We start from the raw sequence: 15860 nt of genomic DNA on the forward strand, positions 1-15860 counted from the left end.
TCAGCTTACAGCGAAACCAAAAAAAAGTGTCTAGGCCAGGGCTCTAATGAGATTCACATTTTGGACATCAGATCAGTACAATAATGCATTTCACACTGTTGTTTCCTAATTTGCCTAATCAAATAAAAGGAGATGAAGCATCACAGAGCCCAACCTCCCCGTTCCAACAAGGCAGCACTGAACCCATCACTTGGCACTCAAATTAATTTTCCCCATGCAGGTTGGCCAAAGCACATAATTTAATCAGCGTCTTGCAGCTCTGTCAGTAGCACCATCTATCCCAGGGGCTGGCAATCCCAGGCAGCTGTCCCAAGGAACCACAGGGTGCATGGATAGCCTGGAGAGGTGTGGGGAAAGAGGGGAAGGCGTCTCAGGCCACTGCAGCCCATGCTTGCGGCAGGTATGGAGCAGTCAGGTTCTGTGCTGTGCTAAATCCCAGGGAAATCCTTGCTCCAGTGCCACAGGTGGAGCAGAGGGGTCTCTGTACCCTCAAGATATCTCCAGGGAAGTGAGGGCTGTTGTTGGAGCTTGGGCAGATGCTCGGGGCCAAGGTGGGGCTTGAGTTAATGCTAAAACCAGTGGTGTGGTCAGGGAGGCATTTCTCAGTGACTTAGTGTGGTGGTTTGACCAGGAAGGAGTGGGAATTCTGGGAAGCTGTGGTCAAACCAATGAAGGTTTTGGGTTTGAGACTGGCACCCGGTGTAGCCAGTGGGGTTTGGACACACCTCTGAGAATACACAGGGGTTAAAAGCAGGGCACTGCCCTTGGCACGGTCTCTTAGGACGTCGCTGTGAAGAAGTCAGATCTCTTCCCCGTCCAGCCTTGCTGCTGGGCGGGGGAGGGCCAGCCATGCGGTAGGCCCGGGGCCTGGACAGAGATGGGAAGTGAGGGGCCTTCAAGGATGGAAGGGTGGAGGAGCCCCAAGAGACATCGAGACATCGAGCAGCCAGCCCCCTCCCTCCCCTCCCTCAGGAGGGAGAGAGAGAGAGAGAGTCGGCGGTGATAGCAGCCGGCCCAGGAAGAGAAAGGGGGGGGGAAAAGGGTGCAGCTCAGCCGGCCGCAGCAGCAGCACGTGTGGGAGTATCATCTCGTTCCAGGACAGACAAAGACTGAAAACTTTTAACCCTTTCTTTCATGATTGGGGCCTTGCAAAAATGCTAATCCTCCTCAAAGCTGAATAAGAAGGGAGATAAGAGATGAGATGAGACAAGGACCTGGCCCGAAGAACGTGGAGATGATTAGATGAGGAGAGATGATTTGGAGTGGCTTTTTTGACTGGACTTTTCTTGTGGCCATAGACTCAGTTGTTCCTGTGACACAGACTGCATTTAGGGGGAGGCAGTGGCTCAAAACCAGGAGGGTTCATTCGTGAGGACCCCCCGGCCCCAGGGGGTTGGAAAAATATGGGGGGGACAGATGTCCCAAAGCAGAGACTGTACCTTTTTTGGAGTGAGACAAGGCATCCTTAAAAGACAACCCTAAAAGCAGCTCTGGCCATGTCTCAGTGGTGAGAGCACTGGGCATGGAAGGAAAATGTCACAAGCAGCAAAAGGACTTTTTTTCCGGGCGGTGCCAAAGTGACAAAGAAGCACACGAAGTTTCAGTGTGTTTCCAAGAGAAGCCTATAGAACAAGAAAGACTCCTTTCCTCTTCATGAACTGCAGTTTGAGTATACTAAAGTGTCGTGCCGGGCTGGGCAGTTGGTGTTTTGGGAGAATGTATCAGATTGAGAAAGTCAGGGAGTAGGGAGGAGGAAAGTTTTTTTTTGTAAAGTTTTCAATTTCTTTTTTTCTTTTCCTGTAGTTTAAGTAATAAAGTGTTCTTTATGTTTAAGTTAGAGCCTGTTTTGCTTATTCCTAGTCACATCTCACAGCAGACACCAGGGTGAGGAATTTTCATAAGGGGCACTGGCTCTGTGCCAAGCTCAAACCATGACATTTAGTCATGTCTTGTTACATCCTGAAATGGGCAGGACTCATGCTCCAGGTAAATCCATGTCCCTGAAGGCAGCTTAAGGAGCAGTATGCTGTTTGGGACAAGTTTTCCTAAGTGTCCTGCTAAGCAGTGCTGCAGGGAGCTGGGAGCTTTTGGGTACTGCCCAATTCACTACCCAGAACAAAGCAGTTCCACTTAGGGAACCTGAATGCTGAGACCTGGGACCCCTCTCCTGGCTGTGGAGCAGACCTGGGAACCCCTGGGAACAAATGCTGCAGGATTGGTGCCATTGCAGATGCTTTTCTCCTACAATGTGTTGGAGAATTTAGCAGAATTTGAGATTGTGCTTTTAAAGGAGAAGTAATCAATGGGATGGGTTTGGGGTTTTGTTATGATTCACTGGGAGTCAGGAATGTTATTTCAGTGCTGGTGACATCGGAGCAGACCTAAAAATGGTCTGCTCAAACCCCTCAAAGTATAAAATCATGTTTGAGTTCAGTTTCTTGGGAGATCTGTCCTGGGCTCAGCTGTGCTGTAGAGCACATCTGGCTTTGCAGGTGGGGTGTTTGTCTCAGAAGGAGGTTTGTTTCCAGTTCCAGTGAGGACAGCTGTGGTTTGTTGCAGTGGGCTCCTGGACACTACTGGTACATCCCAGAGCTCCCCAGAAGGCAGCAGCAGCCACAGGCCCCAGCTGAGCAATCCTGTGCATTCCCGTTTGGGAAATTAGGTTTGTTTACAAAATCAGGCAGAGCAAGCAAATTAAAAAAAAATTAGTGTGAATTAAATAATGCAATTTTGGTGCAAACATGGAAATCAAATTTTGCTTTTCCATGGGCTGTGGAGCCATCCTTGTAGCACAGAAAGAACCATTGTGAGTTCACTGCCAAGACTCAAAAAGTTATCAAGTAAAGGCAGTTTCTTGCATCCAAAGTCCCTCATTATATTAAAAAAAAATATTGCAGCACAAAATTTACAAGTGCATCACAGGACCCAATTGCACTGTTAAACAGATGGCACCTACACAGGACCCAAAAATATATAACAATTTTAATTGAGCCAATGCAAAACAGATTTGTGAAGTAAAATAGGACATGCCAGGTCTAATAAGGCCCTCCCTAGAAATTGTGGCATTAGTTTTGTAAGGGCACAAGAGGTACTCAGAAGCTGCTCTTTAGCAGATGAAGCACTGCCTTGACTTGCTCACTGTAGCCCCTGAAGTTTCTGCTCAGCACACTGCCCCTGCTGTGGCTTTTCCTGGGAGTGCAGTGCCAGCCCCCTTGGCCACGTGAGGCCGTTTGCCCCGTGTCCTGCTCTGGTGCAGCTCCCTGGGCCACAGCCCTGCCTCTGGGTGAGGACACAGCCAAGCCCCTCACTTGGCACGTGGGAAGGGGACATTGCTCTGGCCACACCTGAGCTTGGTGTCTGTGCTGGTGAGCTGTCACCAGGGCCACACTGCCATGCCTGTTTTGGATGCAGCAGCACATAGAGGGGAGGTCAGAGACAGATCCTGCCTCCCAGCACTGCAGAGCTGAGCTCCCAAATTTCCCCTCAGTGTCTCCTCTGGTGAAGGAGGGGTTCCCTAAGCTGAACTCTGAAGGCAGGTGGTGCTGGTGCCTTTGCTGCTTCCCAGTGAAGTAAGGAAAACACCTGCCCTGCAGCAAAGCAGGGTTCCTGTAGTGATGAGGCACCACTCAACGAGAGAAAATGGAATGGGGATTTCTCCCTCATTTATAGCACTGGGTTTCTTTCACCTTTCCCTGCAGTCTGAATTGTGACCAATAAAAAAAGCCATTTCTTCCACAACTGGAAAGGGAGGTTTGGTCTGAAATGACATAATACAGAATTCCCAAGTTCCTCCTGCACGTGCAGGAGAAACAGCAGAAAGGAAAAACAAAATCTCCCCTACTCCAAACTTTGATCTTTGTTTTTTCCCTGGAGTATGTCAGTATGATCCAAACCATGAGGACATGGTAAGGTGACAACAGTTGTCAGGGCAGTCTGTGTCCTGGGAGTTTGTGAGAATCCCAGGAAAGAGATGCAAACCCATGATGACCTGCATGAGGTGCCATTGCTGAGAGGGGTCAAAGATGAAGTTATCTTTGCCACTAAACCCCAGCACCTCCAGGAGTGGGAATGTACCCCTGTGTGGGAGCATTCCAGTGAGATGAGGCTGAGTCAGGTGTGTCAAACAAACTGCAGTGTGGGAAATGCAGCGCTGTGGTGTCGCCTTAGGGATGATGAGAAGAGGGATGCAGCTCAGAAATTTCCTGCAGGAAAATCCCCAATAGGAATTAGTACCAGTCAGCCAGGACTGTCCTGCAGTGCCTAGAGCTTGGGATGAGCCTGCATCACAGCACTCAGAATTCCCTTCCATTTTGCCTTGGATCACTCTGACCCAGCTCCCCTGGGTTACACACAGCAGGTTCATGCCTGATGAATGCTGTAGTTCTTGTTAAATCAAAAAACTGAAAGGGAACATGGCAAAATTAATGTTTTGTTCATATTAACTCCGGGCAATTAATTTCTGCTGTTATGAAAATGTATAAAATAAACATAGCCTTGTTATACTGAGGATCTTCTTGTCCCCATGAGTTCTCCCTTGCCGCACTGGTGAGAGGAGCCCTTTGGGTTTGCTTGGTGGCATTGCTGGGCTCTTTGTACAGAGCTCTTTAGAGTTCTCTGAGCCATCCTGAGCACTCCTGCCAAGGAAGTCTCACTTGTGTCACCTGAATCAGTGGATTTTATATCACCCTACGCTTCTTGCCCCACAAATTATTTGTGATGGACATTTCCACACTGTGTAATAAGGAAACTCTCAAGTATTATCTGCACCAAAATGCCAAGTGTAAGGTGCTGTGCTGTTGTGCCAGTTAGAAGGGAAAATCCATGTAGGGACTCAAAATGCAGTTTTGCTTGTGATCAGCCTTTCTGTGAAGAACTGCTCATTTCATGGTTTTCAATGGGCAAAGGCAGAAAGGACAAAGAGTGATTAGTGGATTTCTACTTCGGTGTCTCAGTTGGTTACAAATATTCTTTGAGAGGCAGCAGAAAAACGTGAGGGAGAAACCCTCTTCATCTGCATATTGTCCTGTTACACAGCACAGCTCAGAACACGAGCCAGCACTCCAGTGATACCTTGGAATGTGTAGAGTGTACATGGAAAAGGAAGGAAAAGTGAGAGGGAGCCGATTGTGTTTTAACCTAACATCTGCTGAGCTCAGTGCTTCCAGCTGTGCCACCTCAGCGCCTTGAGGAGCACTGCAGGACTTCACCTGTGTCCTGGTACACCTGCCCAGCGCTCGCTCTTGGTCCTGCGTTGGGCTGGAGACTGCAGAGATTTAGTCAGGGGCTTCAGCTCAGCCAAGGGCTTGCTGGTTGGGCTCTGTGGGTCAGACGTCCCCAGCCCAGGGCCAGTGCCACCCAAGCCGTGGTTCTGCAGCGACGGGGCGTCACTGCGGGCACTTAGTGGTTCTGGTTGTGTGGCTGATGCTCCACAAGGCATGAGCAGCATCCTTGTGGTGTTGGAAGGGTTCTCCCTGGCCCTGGGTGGCTGGGTCCCCTGGGTGCAACTGTGGCAGCTCTCCTGGCCACGCTGTGCAAAGCAAAGTGGACTGCCTCTGGAAGTCAGCACCACAGGTCACCGTGGCACTGGAAAGCAGAGGTCTGAGATGTGGGAATGATGGGGAGGCTACGGGGGAGTAGAAGACGGAAATAATGACTGAAACTTAGATAATAATTTTATTTATAGTCTAACGTGCAGACATGGCTGTTGCTGATGAGGCTACCAGTGACATAAATAAACTCAAGCAGAAGATGTAAGCGAGTGGATAAATGTAAAGGCATCTTTGGGCAGTGCCACAGATTTGGACATGGACCAACAGAATTATTTCTGTCCCTTGCGATTCCAATGAAGAGCACAAAGGAGATAATTAGCCCAGGATGCTCCGCATTGCTCTTTCCATCTTGCACACATTCATGCCCACCAAATGTGAAATGTTCGCCTTTTCCCCTCCAACGTGATGGTTGTTGAACTTATTTTTAGTGTCATTTGATAAGCCTTCCTGCTCGCAGAGAGACATCCCACTGACCCAGCCACTGGTCATTGTCTATACCAGTTCCCATCAAAGCGGGCGCGCTTTGTCAGGTTTCGACTCGAATATCCATTCTGCCTCTGAAGTACAGTATCGAAAGTGACTGGATCATTTGAGCCTTTTTCTTCAGCTGCTCCCTCCTTCCTCCCCCACAGTGTTTCCGCTCACGCTAACATAATTTGGCATCGTCGACGTGACACGACACTGGTTTTTCTAAAAAATTATAATACATACATTGTCGATGTTTGGTGATGGCCGGCGCTCCCATAAATTTAATTTCCGAATTGATGCAAAGAGGTCTTTCCCACTCGGAATCGTACCCAACGTTCGGCGCCCCCTCCGCCACTGAGGAACGCACATACAGTAATAGGTCATTCAATGTCAAAAGGCATAAAAAAGATGAGCAAAATCTTCACAGGCTGCTGCTTGCTGTTGCCTTTAATTATATTAATTAAACTTTGAAATTCTCATGCAAAGAGGGTTGCTGGCTTGTGACGCTGAAGAGCCCTTGGAGATTTGCGGGGGGAAAAAACCCTGAGATACCAGTGTAGTGGCTACTGCTTTTTTTAATCTAAAAAAAAAATACACAAGCCTACGACTGCTAGGTATGTTTATAGATGATGATGTTTTATGCGCTACTGAACTGTGAATGCAGGAAAGGGGAAAAAACCACCAGCCACAGTGTCAAGGTCTTGAAGCATCAGTCCCTCCAACTCGGCTCGAGATCTCTGCTTACAGGCTGTCTTCCCGCGGAATAACGCTCTAGTAATTCCTTCCTGTCCCGGGTGCATAATGAAAGAAAGGTGTCTTCAAAAACTAAAGGGCAAAGTCTTGCTTGCTACTGATACCTCGAGGCATCCTGTCTACATTTTGTCATGCGTGTGCACTTTTCAGTGTTAGAGTGACAAGATTTCCAGTCAGAAGGTTCCCGTAAGGCACGACGGAGGGAGCTGGCAAGGGTTGGGGATCTGACATGGCTCTGAGGCACTTGGCTCTGCGCCTGCTTAGCCTGGTGGGAATTGTTATCCTGTGCCTGTGGCGAGTAGTCCCTGTGTAAATACCACGTGCCTCCGCCGCAGCTGAGGAACGCTGCGTCGCCGCTAAAAGCACATTGCGTCCTGAGAATCTGTAGTCCTTAAAAAAACAGCAAATAACAAAAAATAGAAAAGCATTCTCATCTTTGGTGTCTGTGCTGTCCCTTCAGTGGCGCACAGAGCCAGGCACTCATGGCAGTGCTGCTCTCCGAGGTACGGGCAGAGCACCAGTGCGGAATTAGAACGCGGGCTCCCGGAGCAGGGATGCAGGAACCTGTGGAGCTTGGGCTGCAAGATGGTCCAAGGGATGCGAGGAAGGGCTCGGTTCTCTCAGCTGGGTAGGACAGTGGCAGTGTGGCTGTCTCTCCTCCTGGTATCCGCTTCTTCTCCTCTACTGAGAGGGAACTCGGGTGAAGTTGATACAGCGGCCCTGAGGGAAGAGAGAAGCTGTTACTGGTGGAGTAGCACACAGACAGAGGTTGCTGGATGCTGGAAGGAGGCTGTTGAAATTCAATGTTTGGGAAAATAACAAACCCATGAAAAACCTTTTAAGAATTAATGGAAATTACCCGGAGTGAGGCACCACATTTGCCTTACAAATGCAGGCTCTAGGCAAGCACGAGGACACGGGCGACACATTCTGACACTCCCAAGCCTTCTGTGAGCATAATTCACAAATTCTGTCAAGCTGCAGTGAGCAAACCCAAACCCATCTGACTGTGGGGAGGGAAGAGCATGGGGAAGGCAGATCCTGCCCCCAAATCTCTCCTAAGCCAGGTCCTCACACAGTGAACATGGATAGATGTGACTGTTAGTTAGCAGAGCTGCTGCTGATCTGAAACTGCATTTTATTAGCAATAACCCTAGCTCTGCACCTACAGACTCTCTACTTAGGATCTGTAAATTGCTGTGCACAGAAGGAAAAGGGGTTTCTTGTGATGCCATATTCATAAAGGGGTCCAGGTGAATCCTGACAGCTTTCAGTGTAGCTGAAATGAAACCACTCCAACAGCAAAATCTTCAACCTCTTTTATTCATTTGGAGCTCTTTTAAATGCCTAAACTCTTACAGGGTCATGGGGTGTTAGAGCAGGGTGTGCAGCCTCAAAGCAGCTCTCTGGCACAGCAGCAATTCCTTCCCTTTGGTCACGGGCATTTGTCAAGGATGGTGCCACATGAACAGTGCTGGCTTTGGAGCAGACAGCACTGCTTGTGTTCTGAATCCTTATTTCTGCTTTGAGAGATGCGCTACTGGAGGGAAATTACTGCTTTCTGCTCAAACCTGGGAGATGATGGAATTGCCAAATTAAATTTGGGCTGAGTTTCATATTCCTGTCATTCATTTAGTTTGATCTCCAGTTTTTCTGGGTATCAAGAAGGGTGATGGCACACAGTTATCTGGCATGACTCAAGCGGGTCTTGGCTGGCACAAGAGGGGCAGTGTTCTCATCAAGGGGTTTCCTAATGTTTCAGTTCTGTTTCTGTCAGCTGTTTAAGAAATATAAAGTGGGTGAAAAGGTGGGGACAGGAACTGTAAGAACTTCTGGCTGCCACCATCTGTATTATAAATGTAGAAGAGATGTACAGAGATAAATCATGGAATCCTTTAGGCTAGAAGAGCTCTTAAGATCACCTAGTCCAACCATTCCTTCATCACTGTCAAGGCCACCACCATGTCCCCAAGTGCCATATCCACATGGCTTTTCTGCCAGGATGAGTGGTTCTAGGCAGAGCAGGGAGACAGGGGAAGTAAACAAGTACTGCCCTTTCTGGTTCCCCTCCTCTCTCCCATATCTCTTTATTCCATGATTCATGGAGAAGGGAGGAGAGAAAGAAGTTGTGTGGTCAGGCAAACTGTTGCCCCTGTCACTGGCAGGGAAAACACCCTGAGCTGGGGAATCTCAGAGCCCTAAGAAACACAGCTCTCCAAACACTGTCAGCATCAGACATGTAACATGTAATAACAGACTGTCAGTTTAAGTGGGAGGTTCAGCCATTTGCATTCTAGATGGGCAGACTGAGGCAGGCAGAAGATGAAAGGCTGGTGTTCACTTGTTAGGGGTTTATCACTTCAGATCAATATGAGCTGCAGGTTTTTGTTACTAGAAACTCAGTGATGTGACTAACAGCACTGTCTCCTGCAAACTGGTGTGGAGAAAAAGCTCTGGACTCATGTAAGTCCTTCCTCGAAAAGCATCCAAAACTTTCCATGCAGCAATATCTGTGTCATCATTGAGACCAGCTTTTAGAAACAGAATATTAAATTCTTCTTCTGATTAATCTGACCTTTACAGAGACAACTATTTACTTAAGTAGAAGCACTATTTACTAAACATTAGTCTCACCAGTCTGGTTTTGGACTTCCCAATTAAAACATGTATGTTCCATGTAACCAATTTCACCAGGGCATTCTCCACCTGGTGATATTGCCAGGATACCCCAGTGTGGGGAGTTACTGTCACACTCATGTCCCTGTGCTCAATTAAATCATCAATCCAATCAATTTGAGTTCTGACGTACCATGCCTTGTAAATCACTGGCTCATAAACCTTAACAATACCAACATGTACTCCGTATGAAATTGCACTAAATTAGTGGTTTAGCACGAGAGTAATTAAAAAATGAGTTATGCATGCATTCTGTGATCTTTGCAGGGAATATAAGATCTGTCTCCATGCACCAGATCCAAGAGGAAAAACCCCACTCTTCAAGCTCACAGATGCACCAGAGGTACTGCAGGGTAACAATGTGGCAGGTCTCTAACACCAAGAAAAAACAGGAAAGAGATCTATGGCAAGGGGGTTTACCTAAGAAAGAACTCTTTTATATGACATCCAAGCCATTTCTTTAGTTGTCGAATTTCTTACTGAATCTAAGTTACAGGACAGGGTGGAAATTGTCACAGGGCAGGGGATCTCAGGGAGTGAGTGCTCACACCAAACCCCAGGTTATCCCTCACCTGGCAATGCCAAAACAAGGCACCAGGAGGGGCCTGCAGGAGCAGCTCTCCCCGTCATGTCCCTCTCCAAGCCGTAAGGCTCTGTGGGCAGTGCTGGGGGCAAGGGGGAAGGAGAGATCACTTTGGGACAGTGTCCACCCTGGGCCTGGAGCTTGGCCCTTGACTGCGGCGAGCCAGGTGTGACGAGCACTTTGGGGCATCTGTGTGTGTGTGAGCAGACACATGGTGCCATCCCAGCGGAATTCTGGGCTCCAGCACGGGCAGGAGAACATGGCATGGGCTCCTTTGGAGCCCTTCCAATGTTCATCAGGAATTCGGGAAGGGCAGGTGAAGCAGGCTGGATCTGGGATGGAATGTGACTGCACTGAGACTCTAGGCTGAGCTGCTCTGCCTGGTCTCAGCTGCTTGTCCTTGCATGTTTCCTTTAGCATGCTGAGTAGTTGTATCTGTGGGAAAAATTTCCATGGGTGGCATTGCTGATGTGTTCAGCATCTGGCTCAGGACTAAGAACAACTGCTTTTCCCAAAGGAGCACTTGGCAGTGCTGTCCTGCCTGGACAGTTGCTGCTCCATGTGATACCCAATGTCCTAAAAGCTTGGCTTCTCCTGGCCTTGGAGGACTGAGATCCCACTGGCCATTGCTGAGACTCATGTGCTCCTACCTCGGCTGCAGTGTCCCATGAGGAGCACACGCCCTTTTGGGATTTGGCAATGATCCTGCTCTCTGTGTGTGATCAGTGCCTGCAGAGCCACGAGGAAGGACAGGGCTTCAGAATAATGTCCCTCCCAAGACACGTATTGAGCACTGTTGTGTTGTTTCTGTTGCCCCATCATCACAGCACTACCAGAGTACCTTCCATCCCCCACGGGCACATCCCTGTGAGCACATCCTGTCCCCAGGAAGCAGTCTGCTCCCAACAGCTCCCCAGGACAGCCTGCCCAGGCTGCTGCTGCAGTGTGGGTCAGCAGGCAAGAACCTGCTTTATCTGATTCTGTTTCTTCTCACACACACCCTGTGGCCCAGCCTGCACTTGGCTTCCCTTTAAGGATCCAAGTTGAGGGCAGTGGGTTCTTCCCTGTAGCCCTTACACAAACAGGACTGTGTACACCTCTTCCTCTTTGGTAATACAAGGAAACAGTCCATTTCCTGCTTTCCACACCTCTTCAGAGTCATTACATCCCCATCTCACTGGGATAAGGCAAGGTGAGATCCCATCTCACTGGGATAAGGCATGGGACCTGCACACTTGTGTGTAATGGTGACAGTAAAAGGGAAATCTGAGGGAGTAAAGCTGGGAGGGATTCAAACTGGGCACTGAGGTGCCAGTGCATGGCAGCACCTGCCTCAGAGTCCTGTTTCCTCGCTGAATTGATGCTGGCACTTCCCCTGGGCAGTGGGAGCAGAACCAGAGTGCCTGTGCAGGGCCAAACCCCACTGTCTGGCAGGGCCCTCAATGACCTCCCTGTTCCAGAGGTGGCAGAAGCAGCATTACCTACAGCTTGTGTCACCTGGCTCATGTGGGCACTAAAATCCCTCTGGCATTAAATCTGACTGCTCCTTCCTGGCTCCGCTGCCTGGGATGTATTTCAGTTGCAACACTCAATCACCCCATAAATACCCACTGGCAAGTGTACAGCTGAAGGGACTTTTTTGGTTTTTTTTTTTTAGATTACTCTTTACTGTGGAGAAGGGCTGCTAACCTACCCCATCCTGTGCAGTCTGAACAGCCCTCAGGGATTGGGTGCTGGCATCATCTCCCTCCCCTTTGCTCTTTGTCCCCCACAATGTGGTCATCCCTTGTCCCAGCTCTCTGGGAAGCTCAGGGTGTTGTGAGCATTTGAAACTGGTTTCCCACCCTGCTGACACCAAGCCCAGGGCTGTGCTGCCGGGCTCTGAGCACTCAGACCTCCTCTGTGCCCAGGCGTGCTGCCACAGGCAAATCCATTGTCAGTTGTTCCTGTCACCTGCGGCAGAGCCCGCACGCTGCTACTGTGCAGGTGGCACCTGCAGAGGTCCTGCTGGGCACCCCTGAGCCATGGTGTGGCAGCAGGACTTTAACCCCTGGAGAGCTGCCTCCCAGCATGACCTGCTGCTGGACGGACTGTTTGTCACACAGTTCATCAGCAGTAACTCCTTAGAAGGACTGCTCCTGAACCACTGTTACTGCTGCAGGCACCAGGATCTGCTCCTGGGGCTCCCTTGAGGCAGCTTTTTCCCAGAATTCCTGAACTGCTGGCTGAAACACCTGTGACAGAGCTGAGGTGAGCTCTGAAAACACCACAGGGTGGGCTCAAAGGCCTCCTAAAGTAACACATCATCATGAAAAGAAATAAACTACAACTGAATGGTGCTATTTGGGCCCTAGCAAGAATTTGGTTTTTTACTTCAACAAATTTTACCAGCAGCTTCAGTGGAAAAAGATGTTCATTTGTGTATTTTCCTCAGATTTATGTAATGTAGTCTCCATAGCATGCGTGCATGAACCTCATGATCTTTCCCAGCCACCCCACAGTCCTGGATGTCAATTTCCAAAAGTCACAAGGTCTGGGGTCCAGGAACTGAATTTCCCAAGGAAACCCAAGAAAAGGCTGCACAGTTACAGGTACGTCACAGCCACCTTCCACCCCTTGGACCTGCTTTAGCTGCAGGAAAAAAAGGGCAGGAAGATAGGACTAAGTTGTTTTAAAAAGTAGTTCCTATGTTTTTGCACCTGATAAAAGCTGTATTTCGGAGCACAGGCCAACAAAACCAACCTGCCAAGGAGAGGTTCCAAAGAGGTAGTTTAAAGATGCTTGGTTGGAAGATTTTATTTTTCAGTGCTTGTGATTTAGACATGTGCTTGGAGTACACATTGAGGAGGGCAGGGCATGTTAATGTGTGAAATGCTGCTGTTGGCACATGGGGTGGCTCGTACCCGCTTGGTACTCGCTGCATGGATGGCACTGCACACAGCTGCTGCTGCCCTGGGAGCCAAGGGTGTCTTTAGTGTGCTGGCAGCTGGGAGGAAATGCCATTAGAGCAGCTTTCTACCCATGAGCAGCAGTTACTTGGGAACTGGGCATATGGGCAGGTCAGCACAGTTGCTCTGTCTTGGCAGAGCATGTCACCAGGGGTGCGTCCCTGCAGGACCTGGGTGCAGGGGCTCTGCAGCTCCCTGAGTCTGTGGCACCCAGCGAGAGGCACCTGCCCTTGGCCTGTGTGCCGGTGCCCTGCGCCCTGTCGTGTGCAAGGCGGAATGGAGACGGCACAGGGCTCTGGGCAGCCAGGGAGTGGGCAGGAGTGGGCGCTGGGCTGGCGTCAGCACTGACCGTCCTGCCCTGATGGGTTTGGGTAGTCAGAAAAGGGAGGGATTTCTTTCCTTTGCCAAGTTTTCCATGACTGCTGTATTCAGCAGTTGTCCAAATAAACTCCTGCCTTGACCGAGAGTGGTTGTGACAAGCTGCCTCTCCTGTGAGCCGGCCTTCCAGGCCTGGGAGGAGGGAGTGCCGAGCTGCTGAGCTGGCCCGTGGGCCTTGGGGGAGGATAAAACTGGCTGCGTTTGTAGCATCTGCTTCAAAAGGAGGTTGTGGCAAATATTTTATTCAGCAGAGCTGGAGGTCTCCTGTCTCTAGAGGGCAGGAGTTTGTTGTTTTCCTCATGCAAGGCAAGCATTGCTTATGCAAAAGGAAAGGATGTGGAAATGGCCTGCAGAGTCCCTGTTTTTCCAGCACAGATCCTTTGGAGCGAGGGCCCTGGGTCACTCTTCCTGACTTTTGGCAGTGAGCCTCCCTCACTCCCAGCACTGCTGTCTCCCTGGAAGTACCCCCCTGACCTGGCAGGGTGTGACCCTTTCCTGAAGGGCACGTTCTCAGTTCCATTGCAGGCCAATGGAGGGCTCTTCTCCTTCAGCTCTCCTTAGTCCTTGGAAGGCAGCGCAAGGCCGTGTCACTGCCCGAGGGAAGGTGCTCTGTGTCCTGGCGCCGGCCCAGCACACACCTTGCCCAGCACCGACACTCAGCCGCTCGCGCACGTGCTGCCAAAACCAGGACACAGCTCCTGCCATCTCCACAGTGACGTGCAACGCTGTCCCTGGGACAGCTCCCTCTCCTTCCATGGGACACTGGGGGGTCAGACTGTGATTCATGCTTCCAGGTGAAGCTCCGAGAGCCACACGTGCAGCACTGCAGTGTGTGGGGAAGAACAGGGAAGAGGTTTTCTCTGAGACATGTCTCAGCTCTTTGAGCTCTTCCCAAATCATCTGGGACGAATCCCTGCTGTGAATGGGGACCCCATTTATGTTATAGGGTGTCTCTAGACAGACTAACACCAGGCCAGATCTCTAGTGCCAGTTTCCTCATGTCAGCATCCTAAACAACTTCCTGAGTTTGGTATGTCTTCTTTAGGAAGAAGAGAAAGATAATCTGCTGCTATAGAGGCATCACACTTCAAGCCTCATAGAATCAAGAACTGGCCTGGTGAAACCATAATTTAGCAAATCCTAGTGCTTCGGGGCCTTTTTTTTATCTATGAGGACAAAGAATATCAGAAATATGGAGCTCCTAGGGATGGCACCTCGAAAGCACAAGTTAAATATTCCCATTATTCTTCCTTCCTCCTCTCTGTGCAACCACTGTGAGAAGAAAGCAATTTATCCTTCTCTGAAATCAGGTGTAGGAACAGATAAACCAGAACTGTCAGAAGGCCTGTTCTCCTTAAACTCCACTTCTGCTCTATCATGACCTCAGTTCAGTCCTCTCCTAAAATCCCTTTCCTTTAGGAATACTTCCCAGTGTCCTTTTCCTGATCAGCTCTCTAACCTGGGCCTTTCTGAAGAGAGACTCTCCTCTTCAGATGGCCCAGAGATTTAAGACTCAGGTGCTCTAAGGCTTTAGGTATGTAAGTCATCCAGGCACATGTTGCAAGCCCATAACAGAGCAGTGGTGGCACAGCATTCGCATCCTGGCTCACAGATTATACAGCATCTGACTGGCATGTGGCAATTGCTTTAATGAGAGAAGGCAGCCCAGTTCTGTGGTATTTAGGACACTATGGGAATCATTTTAAGCTAGTTATCATACAAATGCTATAACCAAAAAATCCACTTCAGAAACTCTGTGGGAAGATGCCAATCTGTTTGAAGCAGTAGGCAGGGTTTAAGTGGGGGCTCCTAGGAGGAAGACTAGCAAGGCTGTGGCAGGAGAGGCAGCTCCCCGAGGTTGTGCCCACTTGGCTGGGGCTGGCTCTGGCCCTGCAGATGGGAAGGGAGAGCCCAGCAGGACACTCGTTCTGCACACACACAGTGCACGTGGCAGCCCTCTAGATGCCACTGTCACCCAGCTGTCCCAGCCCTACAGTGGTGACAATTCCGTGCCGCTGACACCAAGCACTGGACCAGGAAGGACACAGTGCCAGGCTGTTCCCCACCCCTCAGCCACATCAGCTTCCCTGACACCATACAGTAAATTCTTCTTCCTGCACACAAACCCCCAGCATATTTTTAGGCTTTGGTTGGAATGCCAAAGGGATTAGTAATTCACACTTTTCAGGTATTTGGGCATCCCACTCCCCAGCAGCATTCTCTGATTTTATACTGCTGAGGCATTCACTACAACTCCCCCATAGGTGCCAGTGTCACTAAGTTAGCAGCTTTTTTAGGCTCTGCTTCTCCTGTGCACCTTGCTGAAAATAAGGAATAGTTTCTTTAAAGGCAGCTGCATAAGGCTCATGGCACTGGGATGTGGAGGACCCTGGACCGGGCAGCGACAGGCTTCAGTCTGTCAGGGGCTCCTTCCTAGCCCCCCAGGCTGGCCTGTCACACACCGTGCCACGTGGGTGCACTGGGGTGGGTGCACTGGGATGTCCT

At 49.8% G+C, this 15860-nt stretch overlaps 1 protein-coding gene across 2 annotated transcripts in view; it reads right to left on the reverse strand.

Annotated features, from left to right (window-relative positions):
• Positions 1 to 5654: 5654 nt before the first annotated feature.
• ANTXR2 (ANTXR cell adhesion molecule 2) overlaps positions 5655 to 15860 on the reverse strand; it is a 76833-nt gene continuing 66627 nt past the window's right edge. For both annotated transcript variants that reach the window (XM_005485676.4, XM_074541967.1), the window contains exon 17: positions 5655 to 7490. In XM_005485676.4, the coding sequence (XP_005485733.3) occupies positions 7452 to 7490 (39 nt within the window). In that variant the 3' untranslated portion in view covers positions 5655 to 7451. The remainder of the gene's footprint in view (positions 7491 to 15860) is intronic.

This window comes from Zonotrichia albicollis, chromosome 5 (genome assembly GCF_047830755.1).
Source record: "Zonotrichia albicollis isolate bZonAlb1 chromosome 5, bZonAlb1.hap1, whole genome shotgun sequence".
Taxonomy (NCBI): domain Eukaryota; kingdom Metazoa; phylum Chordata; class Aves; order Passeriformes; family Passerellidae; genus Zonotrichia; species Zonotrichia albicollis.